The sequence below is a fragment of the Stegastes partitus genome, unplaced genomic scaffold, assembly GCF_000690725.1.
Source record: "Stegastes partitus isolate 25-593 unplaced genomic scaffold, Stegastes_partitus-1.0.2 Scaffold1070, whole genome shotgun sequence".
Lineage (NCBI taxonomy): Eukaryota > Metazoa > Chordata > Actinopteri > Pomacentridae > Stegastes > Stegastes partitus.
Genome location: NW_007578801.1, coordinates 62,793 through 83,253, shown reverse-complemented (window position 1 = coordinate 83,253; position 20,461 = coordinate 62,793). Strand labels below are relative to the sequence as shown.

Below are 20,461 nucleotides of genomic sequence, written 5' to 3'. Positions count from 1 at the left end.
TTAACCACTCGTCTAAAGAGATGATTCCACCTGTAACTGATCATGGAAGAAGCTACGACATAAACTACAAGACAACGAAAACATCCTGCCTCCCAGAACAGATAAAATTCCTCGACTAATAAAGAATGAGAGCAGTCAGAAGTTCTCAAGGGCACAGGATGACATTGGACTGTTTAATTGTCTGGACAAACTGGAGGGCTATTTCTTTATTACTGGATCACCGCCAACAGAGAGATCAACAGGTTCGGCAGACTCTTAGGCCTCAGCACATGACTCAGCAAAAACCTGCCGTCTGATCGGGGATCAGCCACACTGATAACCTCAATCTGTTCTGGGGATGCGGGCCTCCTTCGGGGCAGATGGCCTCCCCTCCCTAACAGATCTGGAGTTAAAGTCCTGACAGAAAGCGTTTTGGGTTCAGTCTGTGACACCCATCAGACGGGCCCGAGACGATGCACCCCGACACACAGCAGCCACCAAGACAAAACATCACAGCCTTAGTGTCAACATGTCGACAACCAGCTCATGGATCAGTCTCCTAATCCGTCCTCCCTTCACTCTGCCCTTCTTCCCTTCCTCGCTCCTTTTGGGATTCACTGATAAAGTAGAAGCGCCGGTTTTATGCTGGCTGCCACATCGTCTGTCTCCATCCCCAAACCGAACACTTTCTGTGACACCAGTGTTGCTGATAGGGAACTGGGGCTGACGAGACTGGACCGATAAGGGCAGGAAAGTTACCAAAAATCTCCAACCTGGATACCTACGAATTGACTCATAACTCATTAAGGGACACGCTCTAGACTTCAAGTTATTGTAGATGCTTTACACTTTCAACAGTTTGGTGATCGATGATTGCTGTGTTTTCTTTGAGACAATTATCCTTGTGTGTACTGATGGTAATTGATTGTCACTGAAAACATCACACCACAATTATTATGCGTACTACAGTTTTGGACAGATTTCAGATATAAAATTACACGTTAATAATTCCAGCGGTCGTACTGAAGTGAAGGTAGTCTGTGGTAAGAATAAAAAATAAAAAAAAGAAGCTCCAACAACATGAGAACAGTAAATAATGAAGTGTTGAAAAGCTTTATGGAAGTGGAAAAGTAAATATCTAGGTGAATTATAATATTCTTTAAGAGAAAAGAGAAACACATCACATCACAGACGTCCTTCATCTCAATAATCATTTGAAGTCCTTATCCTGCTGCCTTGATGTTCTTCCTCCTCCTTTGTTAAAAATCAGTTTTTAGATTCCTGGCATCAGATCCTGGTCAACAACATTCAAGCTATTTTCATCAGGCTTTAAAAAATGCAATAAAGTGACTCTAAACAAAAAAAAAATGACAAAACAATGAGTAATTACTCGCTGTCTAAGCAGTACTTATATCCTAAAAAATAGTTTGGATGTTTTTCAGCATGGCTCCTGTAAAGCTCTTTATTGACAGCTACAATTCCTCTCTTGGCATTATGTTAGACAAATTAAAATATTTTTGAAGGACAGGGATTGTATTTGATTACAATGAGCTGAAAAGATGAATTCTTCACTTGAGCGTCAACAGTGTACTCATTGGAAATGTTGTTGCTTTGACCATCATGCCAGAATACATTCATATTTTGTGGTATTTTAAATACTTCCTTGCTGAATATCACAGATAAATGCTGTTTTGTTTTTTTGTTTTTTTGTAAGACTTTCTAGCTGATCTATAGTTTGCCATTCTGCTTGAACTTGCTCGGCCTGATTCTGGGAGTTTGAACTGCTGACTCTCACTAAGGGCTCATTCTTGCTCTCTTCAGTCAGTTAAACACTGAACATGGACCTTTCCTTCACAGTGAAAGGATCTGAGCCAGTCTTCAGCTATCCTTTTTTTTTTTTCATATTGTATATTTCTGGAAACAAATCAATGACTTGAGCCACTCACTCAGCGAGTGTGTGTATACCTCCAGGTTTTCTTTGAACCGATTGAAAGCTTAACTGAAAAATGAACAAATCCTTTCAGGAAGTGATTCAATTCAATTCATTTACTGGAAAAAATTGCTCTTTTGAATGAATAGTTTTCAAAACGACACCACACCTGCTACACCGACTACTTTGTGTCTCTCAGAAGTTCCAGTGCATAGTAAAATACAAAGTGGGGCGTTCCCCAAGGCACCATTCTTGGGCCTCTTCTCTTCAACATTTGCATACTCCTTTTGTTTTATAGAAATAGCCAAGTGTTTAAAATGTTACATATAGTATGACTCAGCAACTACTCAGCAATTACAACAGTTATAAAAATCAGTCAAATACTGCCGCAGAAATATATCAAGAATTGAAACTTATGGTTCATAGGACTTAGACGAAGTGTCTCTGTACTGATTTTTAGTTTTTTACTCCACATATCTGAAACAAAGGATCTACTTCTCGTTTGCTGCTTGTTTTTATTAAATGAAATTTGGCACAGTTTATTCATACGTTGCCCTGCACTCAAGCTACACTTTAATGTTTAGTTCTCCCATTTAAACTCTGAACTTTGAATTACTGTATTTGCTTTTGTTTGCCTTTCATATGTTTTATTCTTTAAAAATCTATTCATATGTCTCTTTCATATAGTCTTCGAATGTATTGTTCTTGAAATATGCTGCAGAGCTACAATAAACTTACCCACTTTGATAAAGATGCTGCAAGCCAAGGGTTTGTTTCACCACTTGTCGTCTGCAGTCATTCATGACAGCTGATTTTATTAAAACAATGGAGGAGGGAGAAGAACACTCTGGGGAATGCAAACAAAAACTCGTGACCACGTTGCAGTGGTGCCTGCTGGGAGGACACTTTAATATGTACCAAGGATAACCTTCCTCGGACTGTTGCCCCTGTACCTGTATGCATGAGATGACCCCATTTCTGTCTAAGATGAGTAATGAATCCATTGTTGCTCCATCTGTACCAGACTGCTTTATCTCCCTAGGTTTGTTTGCAAAGATTACAATGTCCATAGATGAACCTTGCGAGCCTTTTTATGCAACCAAAGGACATCTCCCACCCCTGCTTTCTCTTAATATTCAGTGTCCTGAATAACCGCTGAAGCACAGCATTCCTCCCTGCTTTTATATGACAGAAATGTCAAGTGGTCCCGGCTCCACACTCAAAGCTAGGTGATATATTATCTCTCAAATTCAGCCTTTGGGATATTTATTAGAATATTTCACTCTGCCAATTCATCATGTAAATGTTGTTCCCGTCCACAAAACTGCTCGGTAAAATATTGGACTGAGGCGCGGCGTGCACTCTATTTCTTTAGCTTGTCACTGTCAACAGATGAGCACGCAAAAGTCAGACAGGTTAAATAAGTTTATTATCTCAGGGTGTAAAACGAGTGCAGAAAAGGTCAGACTGCTTTAGATTAGGAGTCAAGATGAGTTTGTCCCAGATTCAAGTTGCGCTAGGCTGACGACCCACAAGATGCTTGAATGGAGGCAAATGAAAACAAGGATACATTTCACTGCTTTAAATCATTCTTGTATGCACCTAAATTGGTGTCGTAATACCTGCAATATGTCTGTATCTGTACCTACAACATGGCACTAGTTACAGGTTTCTATGCTTTGTATCCACCACTCCAGTTCCTAACATGGGATAGTAGTAGTAGTAGTACATGGTCCAACTCTTAACTTTTCACTTTCCTGTTGCAAAACTAGCTTTAGTTTTCATGGTTTCAGTGTCACAGTGAATCCAGTGAGGAGAGCAATCGTGTCTTGTACTGGGTCTTACTTGTTAATGCTTTGTCTGAGTTTGCATCATACGGTGAAGGACTTGGAGATTAATGGAGCCGTAACACCAAACACCCAGACACATAGAAATACTCTGAAGTGAAAGGCGAGTGAAGCAAGGCCAGCTGTTTTTAGCTCACTCTATCCAGATACAGAAGGTAGGTCACGGAGACTTTTATACAGCGTCACACATCTTCTTCACAGGAGAGTTCAAAGAGGGAAGGGAGCGAGGCAGAGATACTGCATGAGATGTTGGTAGGGCCCCAAACACTGTTTCCCTGTTGAACTGTGTTTCTTCTTAGCTATGAAAGTGCCAAACCTGATCCCTAACTCCAACCAGTTGTCTTCTGGGATGCCTTATCAGTTATCTCTGCTATGCCTAATTATATTCTAATCTAAGACCTGACCTCAAACATGAAGGGGGCATGTTGGGAAACACTGAGTGTGTCCTAAAACCCAAAATACCAGCAACGGCTTGGACACCTCAAATGCAAGGTGAGATTGAGGAACCAACAATAAGGCCCAGCTAGAAGACCTAAAATTGCTATCAGGCTCATGCAGAGTTAGTAGGTCGCAGATATATGCTGGAGCCTGACCATGAAGGGCTTTAAAAACATGCTATAGAATTTAAAGCATCAATTCTGTAACTCGCAGTGAAGGGCAGCAAGATGGACGTTATGTTGTCACTTCTCTTAGAGCGTGGTAAAAGAAACCCATTGAAGCAGAGTTCTGTATGAGCTGTAGTCTTTGGAAATTTTGCCTCATTGCAACAGAATAAAGTGCATTGCAGTTGGAGGATAAGGAAAGAGGCAAATGTACTGTAAGATCCTTGGCACCACAATCTGCATCAGAATGGTGGATCATAACGAAGTCACAATTCTGCTGAGTCGGACACATTTTGTACATATTATCATAAACAAGCATCTTTAAATCAAGATGTTTCTTATAACTACAGACCTTGTAATTACTGTCTTTAAAATGATTAGTTGGCTGTAAACAGGACTGCAAGGTGGCTCTGCGGTTAGCTCTGTTGCCTCACAGCAAGAAGGTCGCCGGTTTGCATCCCGGTGAGGACACCCGGGATCTTTCTGCGTGGAGTTTGCATGTTCTCCCCGTGCAGCGTGGGTTCTCTCCGGGTTCTCCGGCTTCCTCCCACACAGTCCAAAAACATGTTGAGGTTAATTGGTGATTCTAAATTGTCCGTAGGTGTGAATGTGAGTGTGTTTGGTTGTCTGTCTCTAAGTGTAGCCCTGTGATAGACTGGTGACCTGTCCAGGGTGTCCCCTGCCTTCACCCTGAGTCAGCTGGGATAGACTCCAACTCCCTGAGACCCTAGTGAGGCTTAAGCAGTGTACAGATAATGGATGGTTGTAAACAGGAACTAGCAGTTAGTTTGGCTTTCTTTTAATGGTTCCATTTTGAAATCAAGATTCGAATCAGACTGTAACATGAAAAGTCTGAAAATAGTAAAACTGTCCACTAAAGAACAGACAAGCTTTCACAACTTTACACTTGGATTGGTGCCAGAGATGGAAGTGAACCATGTTGCGAACATATAGCATAGAAAAAGAACAGAATTTGAATTTCAAAACAAAGGAGTCATGAAGGGCATTGTTACTTTACTTTGAACAACTTTTGATACAACACAGCAAGAAGACTATTTTCCCTTGGTTTTCTTAAGCTACCTTTGGAAGTTATCTCATTATTGCATGGAAATACATTTGGAAGTGCAGAGTCATTTGGAAAAGTCTGCTCCTGCACTTTGCTCCTGATAAAATTCCAAAAACCAATAATTCATTCTTGCTTAGAGGTATACATTTGCACATATATAATAAGCCTGGCCCTGCTCATCAACAGCTTAGAAAAAAACATTCATTTAAAGACAGTGAAAAAAAGCTGTTTCGTGCAGCCGAGATGGGGTGAATAAGGAATGGAGCGGCGAGCCTTTCTGCTGGTCTCTCGGGTGATGGAGGATGACAGTGATTAATACTCTCAGCGCTGACATGGCTGAGCACTACATCAAGTGCAAGCTGCCACGCTAGGACACAAAGATTTTAATGAGTGAAAACAAAGTGTGCAGAAGGAATTTAAAATATGTGCCCTATGGATACTGGTAAATTACAACTTAACTAATTATGTGGTTTTAATGACATGATAAAATGCTGGAGCACTGCTTGAAGGAGCAGAACATGGAAACCACTGGACACACCAGTCAGAAACATGAAGTTTGGTGGTTGGTCTGCAATTTTTAGAAACCTGCACTGACTTACAGTTAAATGTAAAACTGAACACATACCCGACTCATTCAGAATATGTCTCTCAATGGTCAGGGCCAAAAATATGTCAGAGACTACCAGCCTGGAACCTGTAGGCATCTTCAGAGACTCGTCAGCTAGTGGTGCCCATAGTTCAAATTAAACATGGTGGAATGGCCATTGTGTTACCCATTGGACCGCCTTACTTACTTAGAAATGCCCCCAACTGCAGGTATTCTGTTTAAAACTAAGCTATAAACAGTTTTTTTTATTGCACCTTATTCTATAAATTCAGTTCTAAACGTATCTGTCCTTGTATTTTATTCTTTAATACTCTAGGTTTTGCATAGGTTTTATTTGTCTTATCTTCTGATTGTAAAGCACTTTGAATAATCTCTGTGTGAGATGCTGCACTGTGCTGTAAATAAACATGCGATTGCTGGATTTTACCTGCAGCTCTGCTTCTAAATGCCACAACATGCTGGCAGAGAGCTGGGGAATATGTATGCACAGCATGTCTTGTATGATTTCATGTCAAATAAATTACCCTAAGCGGTTTCTAACTTAGTTTACTTGGCAGCCCCTGTGTTGATAGGCTTTGAACAATCATGCTGATTGGATTGAGCGTGCATTTTGCACATCTCATTGTGATTTCCTTCTATAAGGAGTGCAGCTGCATATGTCAGGAACACTTCTAAATTTATCCATGCACACAGCAGTATTTATCAGTCACTTTTAATGTAGTGAAGACGGTCATATACACAGTTTCTGCACAGAGTTGTGCTTGCAAATGGTTGATAAATGAGGCTGCTGGTTTCCAAGGCTCCAGCTCTTGACCTGAAGAGCATACAGGAGGTCACAGTGTGATAAACATCAGGTACCTGCTCATGTTTCTTCTGTATCCTGCTACACAAAGGTGACTCCTCCTTGCTTAGTTTAGCTGTGTCTCCCAGCTTGATTTGGTTATTCTCATATTGTGATTTGTGTTGATCCTGGAAGTTTGTTTTGAATTTCATGTCCTGGACAAAGTGTTGGACAGTCAGTGTACTGTACACTGGCTACGCCCTTTAACAATCTAGAGGACACAGTGGGGATGAAGGGCTTCATTTCAGATGAAGATCATGGCACAGATTAGCTGCTCTGCAACACCGTCCAGCTTTCCCACCTACGGCTTCTTCTTCTGTGCAGTTCAGTTTCTTCGGCTGTGTATCTTCAAAACAGCACCTGGCACAATCCTACACATTGTGAAGTGCATTTCTTTTGAAATAAAATAACATGGTGCTGTCACAAAGAAAAAAAGTGCAATGGTGTGTGCTCTTCAGGTTGTTGGAAGGCAGAGAGGAAATGCTTTGACAGGTTAGCAGGCAGGATGTAGTGTTTAGTATCTGTTTGGATCTATGGTGCTGCTTTGTAGCCAGAGAGCCTTCTAGCATGGTGCTGACAAACAGAAAGACGATGTCTTGGCAACGCAAAGAGCAGCAGGTGCTTCCTCCAGTATCTCACATGGATGACGCAGTTTTCCTGAGGCCCCTTGGGGAAATTCAAGGTATCCAGCAGCTCACACATGTTACACACAATAGATAGGGGAACAATGTACAAAGAGCATGCAATTGATGTGCAAATGGTGCTGGTCGAAGAAACAGCAATAAGGTGCCTAAAAATGCTGGTATTTACAGAAAATCCTTCGTATTTACAATAAGGTGCAAACTGGGGTTTACAATACAATAGAATACTATGAGTGTACAGAATACAGAAAATCGAATATGATTAAGTATAAAGTATAATAAAGTACAGCTTTATCTCCTCTGTTTTCAATACACCATGAATACGACCATCATGGGGCTACAGAAAAAAACTGACATCCTTAAAATAAACATCTCGTAGAGTGAAACAAGAAAATGATCACTATCACTGTCTGAACAGACCATAGACTATATAAAAGATGGACGTAGCAACCGGCCCTGAAAAATGAAGCCAACCCGCAAGTGTCAAAAACCTACGTCCGCTAGCTGCTGGCTCCAAAAAGCCCTGGCTCCCATAGACTTGAATTGGAAAAGAAGTGATCACAGATCATGAAATACTGCATTCCTACAGCTCAGGATTTATTTCTTATTAGTTTTCATAGTCAAGTCCAGAGATCAGGTGGCCAATCTGAAAATAAATCAATACTGAATTTTTAAAGAATCGTCAAAATTTTGTGGGGCAAGGGGCGTGGCTGGCTTCATTGACAGTCGGCAGCGACCATACAGACGAAGCGAGCAGAAGGCGGTAAATGTGGGCGGGCAGAGATCCGTCTGACCAATCGCTGCTCCTATGGCTCCGCCCCCCTCCGACGATTTTTGCGTCACTGGCTCCAAAAATCCAAGATGTCAACCAGGAAGTAGCAAAACCCTGGCTTCATTTTCTCAGTGCAGAAACCAACGGGTGACGTCACGGTAGCTACGTCCATCTTTTATACAGTCTATGGAACAGACACTGTAGTCTAAAACAACCCCACAGGACAATGTGGAAACGTAGCAGCGTGTTTTTACACTTTATACTACTGCTGTGGGTGTTCTGGTTTTGTTTGTGCCTCATGTGTGCATTTGCTATGAATGGTTGTCAATGACCAGCTGCAGCCGCAAAACTGGATCAACGTTAAAGCATCGATCATAAATTAACATTTCATGCATCCCAAGTAATGGTAGAGAATGCTGCCAGTAAACAACATATTTATTCAACTGGAACAAGTCAGTTTACTAAGCAGTGTTTTTCACCCCTCGGCTATGCTCAGCCTTTTAACATTTTTAAACTCATTGTTTGCTTTTTACAGCCAGCAAAGTAGTAGTAAAGTTTTTCCATGCAGCTGTTTGCAGCAGAAAGAAGCGGAAAAGCCACTTTATGCTACTACAGAAGACACACACTGTTAGTGACAAGCGAGTAAACAGAGTGGAAGTAAAGAAGGAGATATTTCTCCCATAAGTCAGTGGAAACCAAAAGGACACTCGCGATAGGAACTCTATCAGGTGATCTAACGTCAGTGTTGTGTTATTTTGTTTAAAACAACTTTTAATGCTTCTGACAGCCACAAGCACAGCTTCTGTGAAGGATAAAAATAATGTTGGCAGGATGGATACGGAAAGTTTTGGTGGGAAAGAAAACACCAAAAGAAGTGATCTAGTGAGAAAATAATAACAATAATAAATATGTAATGGTAGTAAAGGTAGAATTTTAAAATTTTGGGGAAAAAAATAAAGTAAAAAAATGATGCCTGGGAAATAATAGCCCCAAACAGTTCACATTCATTTATTTATGGAATGTGCTCAGTGTGGATGGTGTTTGTATGTATCTGACTTCCCACTGGACAACTGGAACTGACTAGAATTGAATCAATAAGATTTCTCTTGTATTTAATGGTATTTTAAATGACTCTTTATGAGTGTTATATCGTTTCTAATGTTTTCACTGCAGGGGATGCAAAGATCAGTGATTTGCAGCGTATGAAAATGTACACTTTGAGGGGCATAATGACCTCAGTGTATCACTGAAATTCCAAAATAATGATCTAAAGGAGAAATCACAACGGCATATAATGTTCCCTGACGTGTAATGAGTGTTGCTCCAGTTAATGACGCCAGACAAAACAAAGAAAATGCAGAGAGCGCAAACAAAATGACGTTGAACCTACACCGGAGGAGAAGTCTTCATTGTGGAAAATTATTTTTCTCCTGTGACTGATCCAGAATTTTAATAACTAGATGCAAGACTAAAGGTATAGAGTAGAACAAGAGGGGATGTAGAGGTGGCAAGGCTGCAGGATGTTGTTTTTTTTTTCTTTTTTCTTGGAATCATCCTCCCAATTAAAAGGCTTGAAAAGCAAATAGATCCCATAAATACACAGACGGCTTTTCAGTAGCTTGAGGCCCTGTAGGCGAGACAGATTTATTTATAACACTGCTCTGTCACTGCAAATGAAATAAAAGCTGCATAATTGATGTCAGGAAGATAAAGAGTTTGAGACACATCCAAAAATGGGTCTGATCTTCAGAGAATTGTTCTGTCTGCTTTACGCTGAAGCTTTCATCAGATTCACCACATTCAGACTCAACCTGGAAATCCACGAGTACAAACGATAAAAAGGAAATACAAAAGTTTGGACACATCCCAGTTAAGGATTTTTCTTAACTTTTAACATTTTCTAGATTGTAGGATAAAGAAGAAAAGGTATCAAAACTATAATATGACACATGTGCCATTTTGTAGTGAGAAAATGTAAAATGTTTCATACTTTTACAAGCTTCACTCCTCACACACTGCTCCCAATATGTCAACCGGCATGACGAGAACATAACCTGGAATGGTTTCCAATCATAGACTGTATAAAAGATGGACGTAGCTACCGTGACGTCACCCGTTGGGTTCTGCACTGACACAATGAAGCCAGGGTTTTGCTACTTCCTGGTTGACATCTTGGATTTTTGGAGCCAGTGACAAATCGTCGGAGGGGGGCGGAGCCATAGGAGCAGCGATTGGTCAGATGGATTGAGAGGCGGGCCCTCTCTGCCCGCCCACATTTACCGCCTTCTGCTGGCTTCGTCTGTATGGTCGCTGCCGACTGTCAATCAAGCCAGCCACGCCCCTTGCCCGCAAAATTCTGACGATTTTTTAAAAATTCAGTATTGATTTATTTTCAGATTGGCCACCTGATCTCTGGATTTGACTATGAAAACTAATAGGAAAAAAATCCTGAGCTGGAGGAATGCAGTATTTCGTGATCTGTGATCACTTCTTTTCCCATTCAAGTCTATGGGAGCCAGGGCTTTGTGGAGCCAGGACTAGTGGACGTAGTGATACTGCAGGTTTTTGACACTTCCGGGTTGGCTTCATTTTTCAGGGCTGGTTGCTACGTCCATCTTTTATACAGTCTATGTTTCCAATTAACACAAGAGTCTTGCCAAAGGTTAATTGGTGGGATTTCTTGCCATATTAATGCATTTGAGGCCATCATTTTTGTTAGGGGTAGTATTGGTGTATTTAAATAGCAAATAGCCCTAATTTTAGCAACTGCTGAGCCACTGTCGCTTCACTGAGGACACAAAAACAGCAGTCCATCATTACTTTCACAGCTAAAGGTCAGTCTGTCCAGAAAAATTCCATGAACTTTGAAACTTTCTACAAGTTCTGCTGCCCTGCCTTTTAAACAGGCTCTGTGATGGCTGGTACAGCTGGATTGGAGAGCAGGACCAGGACATGGTTAACACAAGAGAGGGAAAAGAATCCAAAGGCTGTAACACATGAATGTCTCTGGGTAGGAGGAAGGGGAAGCTAGCAAACCCAACAATGCCACCCGGGGAGTTTTATTATATAAAACCTGGTCTACCACCTTGGTCGTACACAGGTACCATATATGTGGTTCAGAACTGCAGACGGTAAAAGTGAATGGATAATTATTTGGATGCTAGATGGCTGAAGGTGCCTGCAGAGAGAGCAGACTAAAAAAAAATGTAAAAGAATAAATCCGATCTATGAGAATGCACAAAAAGATTTATGAGGACAATTAAATTCTGTTTAACAATGCGATTCTTTCGCAGGGGGAAAAGGGGGACAGAAGCCAGCAGTGGCGAGGCAGCTGTTGAGTGTTTCAGGAGACCCACAACTTAACCACCACTCGTGAACTCGTGAAGCAATTTGCGACCACTGCAAACATGCGTATAACACTGTGATGTGCCCCAGTGCTCTTACCGCCACAGCCTGTGAAGGAAACCACACTAGAGTGCCTAACCTCCACCGCCAGTTGGCAACCGGAGGAGGATAGTCACAACTACTGCTCAAACATAAGAATAATTACAAAAACAAATACAGGGACAAAGCCAACGAACTGAAGCAGCAGCTGATAAAACCCTTCACTTAACGGTGTATAGACTGTGCAGACTAGAGGGGGGTCAGCAGCATCCACGTCACCCAAAGGAAGACGAATCTATGTGTTTAGCAGCTATCAGGAAATATTGGATTCAGCTGAACACAACTGGTCCTGTTTCATAAGAAAGACCCTTAAATTAGTCTTGAAGCTTTTGCCTGTAAATGCTTCTGCGTTTCCTACCTAACATGAAACACTTCCATATGTAGTCTGTTAGCATTGCTTCATGGTCTTTTCCATGTTGTGTTCATCAAGAATTAGCAGATTGACATGACCTCTGCCTTTGGCTCCGTCTAGTGGAGCACCTTTGTATTACACCTACTTTCCAGTGCAACAGCCAGAGGGACAAGTGATCAGGTGTTCGGAGTTGCAATTAGCCAGTTGCTCCAGCTGCAGCGAGGCGTGGCTTGCCACTCACTCTACAGACCTTCACACAGTATTTAAGATGCCAGCAAGCCGCAAGTCGACGCCGGATCGTTGTAAACTCACTTTTCGCCACGCTCGCTGCATACTGAGATCCATCATTCATCCCCAACTCCTCACCGTTGGATTCTACTGGCTTTCCATATCCTCCATGTCCCTCTTCTGAAGTCATCTGGTTCATCTCCATCTCCTCCGGCTCCCTCTCCCTAGCATTTAGCATTGTGGTTTAACCAGTCTCTCGCCTACTCAATCAGTAGTGTTAATATTAGGTTTGTATCTTTTGCGGTAAGTTTGATTGTAATTTGTAATTATAGTTCGTCATCCTCTAGAGGATGTTTTGATAAATTCCTTATAGTAAGTATCTGTTAGTTGTCGTTTAGATTGCTGCTTGGTTTGTTTCTGGGTTTCACAATTAGTATTTGGATTTGTGAATAAATTTTCTCATTGACTTTCAACTGTTTGTGGTCGTGTCATTTGTCTGTGCTTGAGCCTTTGTGTTGGAAACCATGACACAGATACCTTTCTAACTATCAGGCTTAAACAACCAGGACCAATGGAGCCACTGTTGGCTACATACAAATGTCTAAATCCAGGTCAGGAGTATTATAATGTTCAGAGGAGTTGGATGGTTTTGCAAGGACTTGACTTGATGCAGATATCATTTCAAAGCATTATACAGAACTGTGTCTAAGCAGGCTGTGTTTTCTATATATTTATGATTTGTTCCTCTTGTTTTGTAGGACATCGGACCAATCGGAGCAGACAGGAACTGGAAGGGCATCGGCATCTCTCTGCTGGTTATCCTGGTGGTTCTCTCCCTTATTGGACTGTCCATTGTTCTGCTGTCAAAAGGTGAGGCTCCCTGCAGATCCTTTCATGAAGATGCAAATAAACTCACATTTAGAATATAAGAAACTACACAGTGATTATGATTGCTGTATCCAAGTACAAGAAGCTGGCAAGAGCTTGTACTGTACTTCAAAGCAAGTCTAATTCTGTAATAAGTGAGTTGAAATGCACTCTTTCTGCACATTTTTTAAAGATCGTCATCACACCATTCCAGGAAAGAACCACTTCATGACTTTTAAGTTCAAACCAACAATAAATTCCTTCCTTATAAAAGAAAGCAGCCACAGCCAACAGATTATTATTTATTACCAATAGATAAATGCTTACCAAAGCCAGACCTGTCACAGTCGGCGGTGCTGTGTCAGCGATGGAGAATGGTCTGGCTCCTTATCTGCCAAAATGAAAAAAACTAGTGATGAGGACGGATTGCTTTGGTGAAACATTTCTATACAGGGTGTGGAGCACTGCCTTTAAAATCAAACAGGCCCTCCTCATTGCACAATGTAGTGGCCGGTTGCTGGCATTTAGATCGCTGCTTGGGCTTTGAAAATGGTAACACAGCTGAAGAAGAGAACGCAAATGCATTCTGGAAATGGCAGGCCAACGGTATACCCACATTCAATGCCCAGTGAGTCACATTAAACCTCTGTTAATTCATTATCACCCCAAGGAGTCCACTCAGCCTCTCTGTCAGACACTTGAAACAGCAGAAAGGACAGCTCCTGGACACCTCATTAAGGAAGACGTTCTGAACTGAATGCAGGATTCACAGATGGAGGAGCTGTTCTAGCAGTTGGCATTGGGAGGTGCTAGCATGTGTCTGATTTGAGTTCCTTCACATGACTGCTGCATTCAGTCATTAAATAATGAGGTGCAACTGTTTGCTTTGTTTTACCAAAGCAGAGGCAATGCTAACCATATCTACCTACGCTATAGTATACTGTTACACACCTGTGCTGTTGTGGAGTGTGTACGTATACTAGCAGTACTCTAGCTTGGCATTTAAAAAAAAAACAATCTAATTAAAGATGAAGGCTTTCTGTGTGGTTTGGTCGAACTACTTAGAGCAGGTCTATCGATTCAGTCACCTCAGTAGCAAAGGCTGATTGTTACAGAAGTCATGGTACACTCTGTCTACATGTGTTAGACCTGTCATGGACCTGTAACCTGCTCAGACAGCTATTCACTCTCACATTTGCTCTTATGGGCAGGTAGAGACCAATTACTTGAGGTGGTTAGTGCTGAAGTGTACCAAACCACATTGACTAGTTATGTGTTGCTAAAAAAAAAAAAAAAGGTTGTTGGAGAGATGGAAACAACTTCTCTGTGATGACTTATTTAAGGTTTAATTTTGCCTTTGCCAAAGCGGGCCGTACCACATTTTCTTTTAGAGACAAACTGATTTAAGGTTTGTCTTGTGAAACAGCATTAAAGAGTTTACTGAATAAGGAACTAGAGAGACTTCTGAGGATCGTGGGGTAGAAGCAGATGCTTGGTGGTCCTTAATTAAGTTTTTATTTTACCTTACCATACCAATGAGTTGAGTTTTCCTGGGGCTTGAGGTCAAACTGTCCGCCATCTTGAATTGTAAACATGTGCAACTACCTGCACCCACGAGTCAGCGATTCCTGTGGCTCGGCCCAGTTTGCCCATTTTCATGCCGAAACCATTATGGGCCAAACTTCAAAGTAGCATTGTGACATTACTAGTGGGCTGTTGGTTGGACCACTTTGCCACAAACTAGTCGACCATAAACACTTATCAAAACAAACATAAAATTCAACTTTGGATTTTTTGTGGTTTGGCCCACTTTGGCACTGAACCCCTCACTTGACCTGCATGTCTTTGGAACATGGGAGGAAACCAAAGCAGAAACCCAGGCAGACATCGTGAGAACGTTCAGGCTCCTCACGCAGATAGTTTTCCTTATTTAAGAGAGGAAGGGATCCTGGTTAGGGATGCTAACTTGAGCAATAACACCACGATCACAGACGCTGTCAGAGAGCAATTGTCTGATTGACTAAATGTTAAGTAAGTGAATAATCACAAAACTCTGTGATTTAGTTGATATAGTACAAAAATATGGTCTTGATTATACACTGTAAAGAGAGTTTGTGATGATTATTTACGTCCTCATAAGATCTGCGTGTTCATTTATGCACACATATAACATAGAATTTCAGTGTGATATAAAGTTATCTAGTCAAATATTTCAATTCCACCTAAAATCTTGGCACACAATGTCAAATAGAACAAGATAAAGACACATGAGATGGACAACGTTTGTCAGGAGACTAAAATAAATGAGTCTTTTTTTGTAAAAAGCGAGTGAAAATAGAATTTAAGCATCACTCTCGTCTATCTTCTTCTTTTCATGTTCTGCAAACTTTCCAGTTTGCTCTGCCCTCATTTGCATTTTTATTCAGCATTGAGCGCACACGGCACGTAAGACGCCGTCGAAGGCAAAACAAGCCAGGTTTTAATTGTTTACTGAGGAAATATGAAGAAGGGGGTAATAAAAAAAAAAATAGAGAAGGGACTGCGTGAGAGAACATCTGGAAGGGATTTACTGCCTCAATTGTCATTCAACAGAACTCCTAGTTTTCCAATCATCTCTGAAAAATGCAGTCGGTGCAGGTGCAGCGAAAGTTCTCCTCCTTTAATTATCTTACATCATATTGTTCTTTGTCTGGTGCATGTGGAGTGTTGTTCAGAGAATGTCATTATAATGTGCTTTTCAAAGTGAGTTTCCTTAAAACAAAAGCTGCTTTTTTATCAGACTACCAAAACAACAAAGAAGTGATCGGTTGCTGTTGACGTATTAAATGTGTTTTCTTTCTTTCTTTCTTTCTGTAGATGACCTTGGCAAGTCCTTTGGATCACAGTTGACACTGGATGACCTCTTTCAAAGAAGCTTCCAAATACACGATCCTGATGCAAAGTGGATCAATGGTAAGTATGTAGAAGGACCAAAATTCAGCCCAGAAACCAAATAAACGATAAAAATAACTGAAATTATAAATGTGTTGATCTCACTTTGTAGCATTTAGTCCTTGTACTTGTGGCTTTCACATATATCCAACTAGACTTTACATTGTACATTCTCGGCATCTTACTGTACTTTCATTCGGGCTTTCTCGATAGCAGTCCTTTTATTTCAAACTGGTTTGTGCCATTTCAAAACTATCACGATTGTCTGCATTGCAATAGATTAGATCAGTGGTTCTCAAACTTTCTGAGCCACGACCCCCAAGATAACTGTGTTCGTGACCCCCCAATTGGAATTTTTAATATGGCATGAGTAATAACTTTGCTGTTCATGCATTAATGTGTTGAAAATGAATGTGTTAATTCCACAGATTAATCTCTTTACATGAACATGTTAATGTTCTTTTGAATGAAGGAATGAATTGAATTTATTTCGAACAAATGAAAGTAAAAAATATATAAAAACAGAATAAAATCATTTTTAAAAGAGCAAAAAAAGAATAAAATCACATCATCAAATCGTAATATTAACAAGTCCAAAAAAAGAGTGGGAAGAAGCATACACTTTTAATTTTGACAGCCCTAATACAAATGTATTTGATAAATGTAGGCTTTATTTATTCTTTTTTTTTTTTTTTTTCCTGGCGCCCCCCTGAGTTTATCTTGGGCCCCCCGGGGGGGTCCCAACCCCCAGTTTGAGAACCACTGGGTTAGATTGTTTAATATTATTCCTGTTTAATTTGCTGTTTATTACTGTCTAACATTCATCCTGTTTTTATTCTTTATTAGAGGAAATGTCATCACTTTTTAAGCTTGCACGCTTCCTAATACAGCAGATCTAGATTCAGCTCAGATTATGTCCCATATCAGCATTTCAAAATATATTTTCTTCTGTAATATCTGTGCATCACGGCTGCAGGATGGATACGGTTTGGGAAAGATCTGGCAAATAAACTATGCTTATGATTGACATGGCTAATGCTGCAACATACAAAGCTGTTAAAGGCGTATAGTTTTGTGTTTTCTAAGTGAGAAAGGCTTCTAACTGTCGACTGCAATGAACTCTGACAAAACTCTCCATGCTTTCAAAGAGTTATAAAGCTGAAGTGTTTTAGGTTCATTCTGTTTTTCTGTCCTCGTTCTGGTTCGCAACCATGAGAGTTTTCTGCTTGTAAGTCTGGTGTTTGTCACAGCAGAACAAAGCCTGGATAAGACATAGCGTCACTCTCTGGTGGTGCTAAAAAATGAGGAGACAGACACAAATCTATGGGGCTCTCGCAACAAACCTGAAAAAGCTCAGACGATCTATACCAACTGGAGTCTTCGTGCTGCAAAGGGTTATTGTTTTACAGTTGCTTTAGAATTAATGGATAAGGGGCAGACGGGAAGAACAAGAGTAACTGTAACCTGCCATATAGATTAATCCTAACCCCAGTCATGCTGCTTCTCAGACAGTAAAGAGAAAGTCCACATAATGTCCAGTGTTTTCAATATATTGGATTTATTTTCAGGCCTCATTATGAGATTTTTTTTTTTCCCTGCCGGCTACTAAAAAGTACTTCTTTCTTTTTCTATTTATGTCATCTGTTTGCTTGGATGTTTAGCGAAAACATTCATTCATTCTGGCAGAGTGATGAATAGTTGAGCAATCACAGAGATTGGACACATTAAAGGTTACTCATGAGAGCGATGAAAGTCCAAACACACTCGTCTGTTGCATTAATGTTCTCAACATCAAAAGCTTTCAAAGTCAAGAGATGTAATTTTCAGAAAAGAGAAGGAAATGTTGATCAGACAAACCAAAACACAGCCGGAGGATTAAATGTATTTAAAGACTTAGTGGGTTCATGATGGTCAAATGTTGAGCCATGTAGGTTCACATTTATCATATATTTGTTAATTCAACCCATTTTTCTATCTTAGGTTTTACATGTATATGCATGGGAGACTGTCTTTTGCAGTAAATAGCAGTAATGTTTGCACCTGTAATAGCTAACATCTAAAGAAAACTTTCAGAAGTTCAGAAACAAAATGCGTCTCACTTTTCCTATCACCACATACAGTATGTATATATGTACCACAGCTCCTCCAGTATGTTATGGAGCAGCTGACTCCACTATATAGTGCTTTGGTAGAGCTGCAGAGAAACAATGTCAGGATTGCCTCTTGGAGTCTATTTCCGAATTACACCTCCTTCTAACCTATTTGGTCACATGGTGTGTTACTATTTAAATACAAAAAAGGAAAATTCTATATTATAAGAATATTATTTACTGTAAAAACCTTCAACAAAAAAAAGGAAACAGCAGAAAGCGATAGAAAGATTATGATAGATGAGCATTTACTTGAGACCACTGTACTTTGAACTCTTTGATGAAATCTGGTGCAATAATTTCTGTCAAGATCAACAAGGAATTTCACGCATTCTGGACAATTAAAGACTTTAAAGTGAGTCTGTACATAACTAAAAACCTGTCCAGACTCACAACATTTAAACTGAGCTGATCTCAACTTCAAAATGGTGGTTTGGAAAATCAAACTGGATATCTATATCTGTATCTATATCTATATATATATAAAATGTAGTTATTCTCTCTTCAAAAGGAAGAACACAGTATACGTTTGCATTAGACAAACAAAAAGGCTTTCTGACTAATTAAAAAGAAAAACAATGAAGTTCTCAAGTGTAGCTCTAACATCAGTTTGACAACAAGGTCGCAGCGACAGCATGAACCAGTTGGTGTCATGGTTACCGTGTGCAGTTTAGCAACTCGCTAACATTTCCTAATTAGTCATTAGTTTTGCAAGAAATGTGGTCATAGACCAAAGTCTGACACAAATGTAATCCTTGATGTGGCGCTGGATGGAAAGTGAAGCTGTAGCTGAAGTCGGTACAGAAATGCCCATAACATATTGTCAAAGATCACAAATGTGAACTTAGATTATCAAACTCATCTGAGTACATTACAGCTGATGCAAAATGTACAGCCCATCCTTCCTGATGGTGAGATATTCCATTAGATAAGTCAAAGTTTAGCACATAATTGAAGTAGTGAATGAATGTGGCTCATAGATACAAGTCTGAATGACCTAATGAGTAAAACCTGTGGCAGTAAAAGGTCAAAAGAGTATTTTTCCATCTCTGTCTGATGACATTTAGGCACAAAAACAACCTGACAGGTTTAGTTCTCATCCATCCTCCCCAGCTTCCTCCCTATGTAGAATATAAGGCTCTTTAAATACATCAGCTCTCTTCCTTTATTGCTCTCATCATAATGTTTACGGCCTATAGAGGTAACTTATATTAACTATAGGTCACAACAAGGTGCTCATTATAGCAACCTTCTGGGGGTTTTATGGGAGGAAAGTCCTGCTAGCACCTTGCATGGCAGATTGAATGATGTTAAAAAAGAAATACACTATATAAGTTAATAACCATCTACTACTTCATCTTCTGGGACTCCAGCCTTCCAAATCTACCTGCTCCTCTCAAATACCAGCATCAGGAAGGCAACAGAATATAAGTCCTTGACTTCTCTTAGAAAATTCTCCTATAAAGTTTTGCTTTTATCAAATAATACATTTCATTCACTTCAAAGTTGTTCCTTAAAAAAAAGAAGAAAAAGGAAGTCGTACCAAAAACTAAATGGAAACTCGCAACACAAGAGAGAACACAGGAGCTACTTTGTTGAAGCGTTGCCTTGGTTCTGTCGTCTTTGTAACTGGGAAATGGATGGAGATTCTCTTCTTGCATCTGCCAACATCACGGCTGAGTGTGTTTAGCAGGTTATGCAATTTGTTTGAAACTTGGGGGCAGCAGACAAGACAGTAAAACAGAACATCTGATCAGTTTAGTATAGAGCTGCGGTTAACACGTCCACATAGGGTTTCATTTCATCTGATGAATGCCTTCATTTATCCTCTTCATCCTTGGTTTGGTCTCCACCAACCCGTAAAAAACCATATCTGACCGTTCAGCTGCTACATGCACTGATGAAAAATCTGTTTCTTGCAACAATGTGGATGAGAGTTTGCCAACAGGAAAACCAAAACATGACTCTAAAGAAGCCAAAACGATGCATTAGCTGAACAGTAGACACCTATCGGAGTCATTGCTGATGATTCCACAAACGTTTTGGACTCTGGCATCATATTTCCTCAGATTTCTAAATCTTTGTAATCGCACATACAGAGCGTCTTCGAACACATTTGACGGTAACGGATGAGGCAGCAACAGATGTGTACGATAATCAGGCCAGCTGACAGCCTTCCCTGGGCCCAGGACAAGATGATACTA

General features: G+C 40.4%; 1 protein-coding gene across 1 annotated transcript in view; it reads left to right on the top strand.

Moving 5' to 3' along the window:
- Positions 1-20,461, top strand: part of LOC103367610 (inactive dipeptidyl peptidase 10-like) — a gene marked incomplete at its 3' end in the record, with an annotated part of 154,111 nt that overhangs the window by 72,514 nt on the left and 61,136 nt on the right. Inside the window, 2 exon segments of the mRNA XM_008295692.1 lie at positions 13,068-13,179; positions 16,033-16,128. Coding sequence (XP_008293914.1) covers positions 13,068-13,179; positions 16,033-16,128 — 208 coding nt within the window.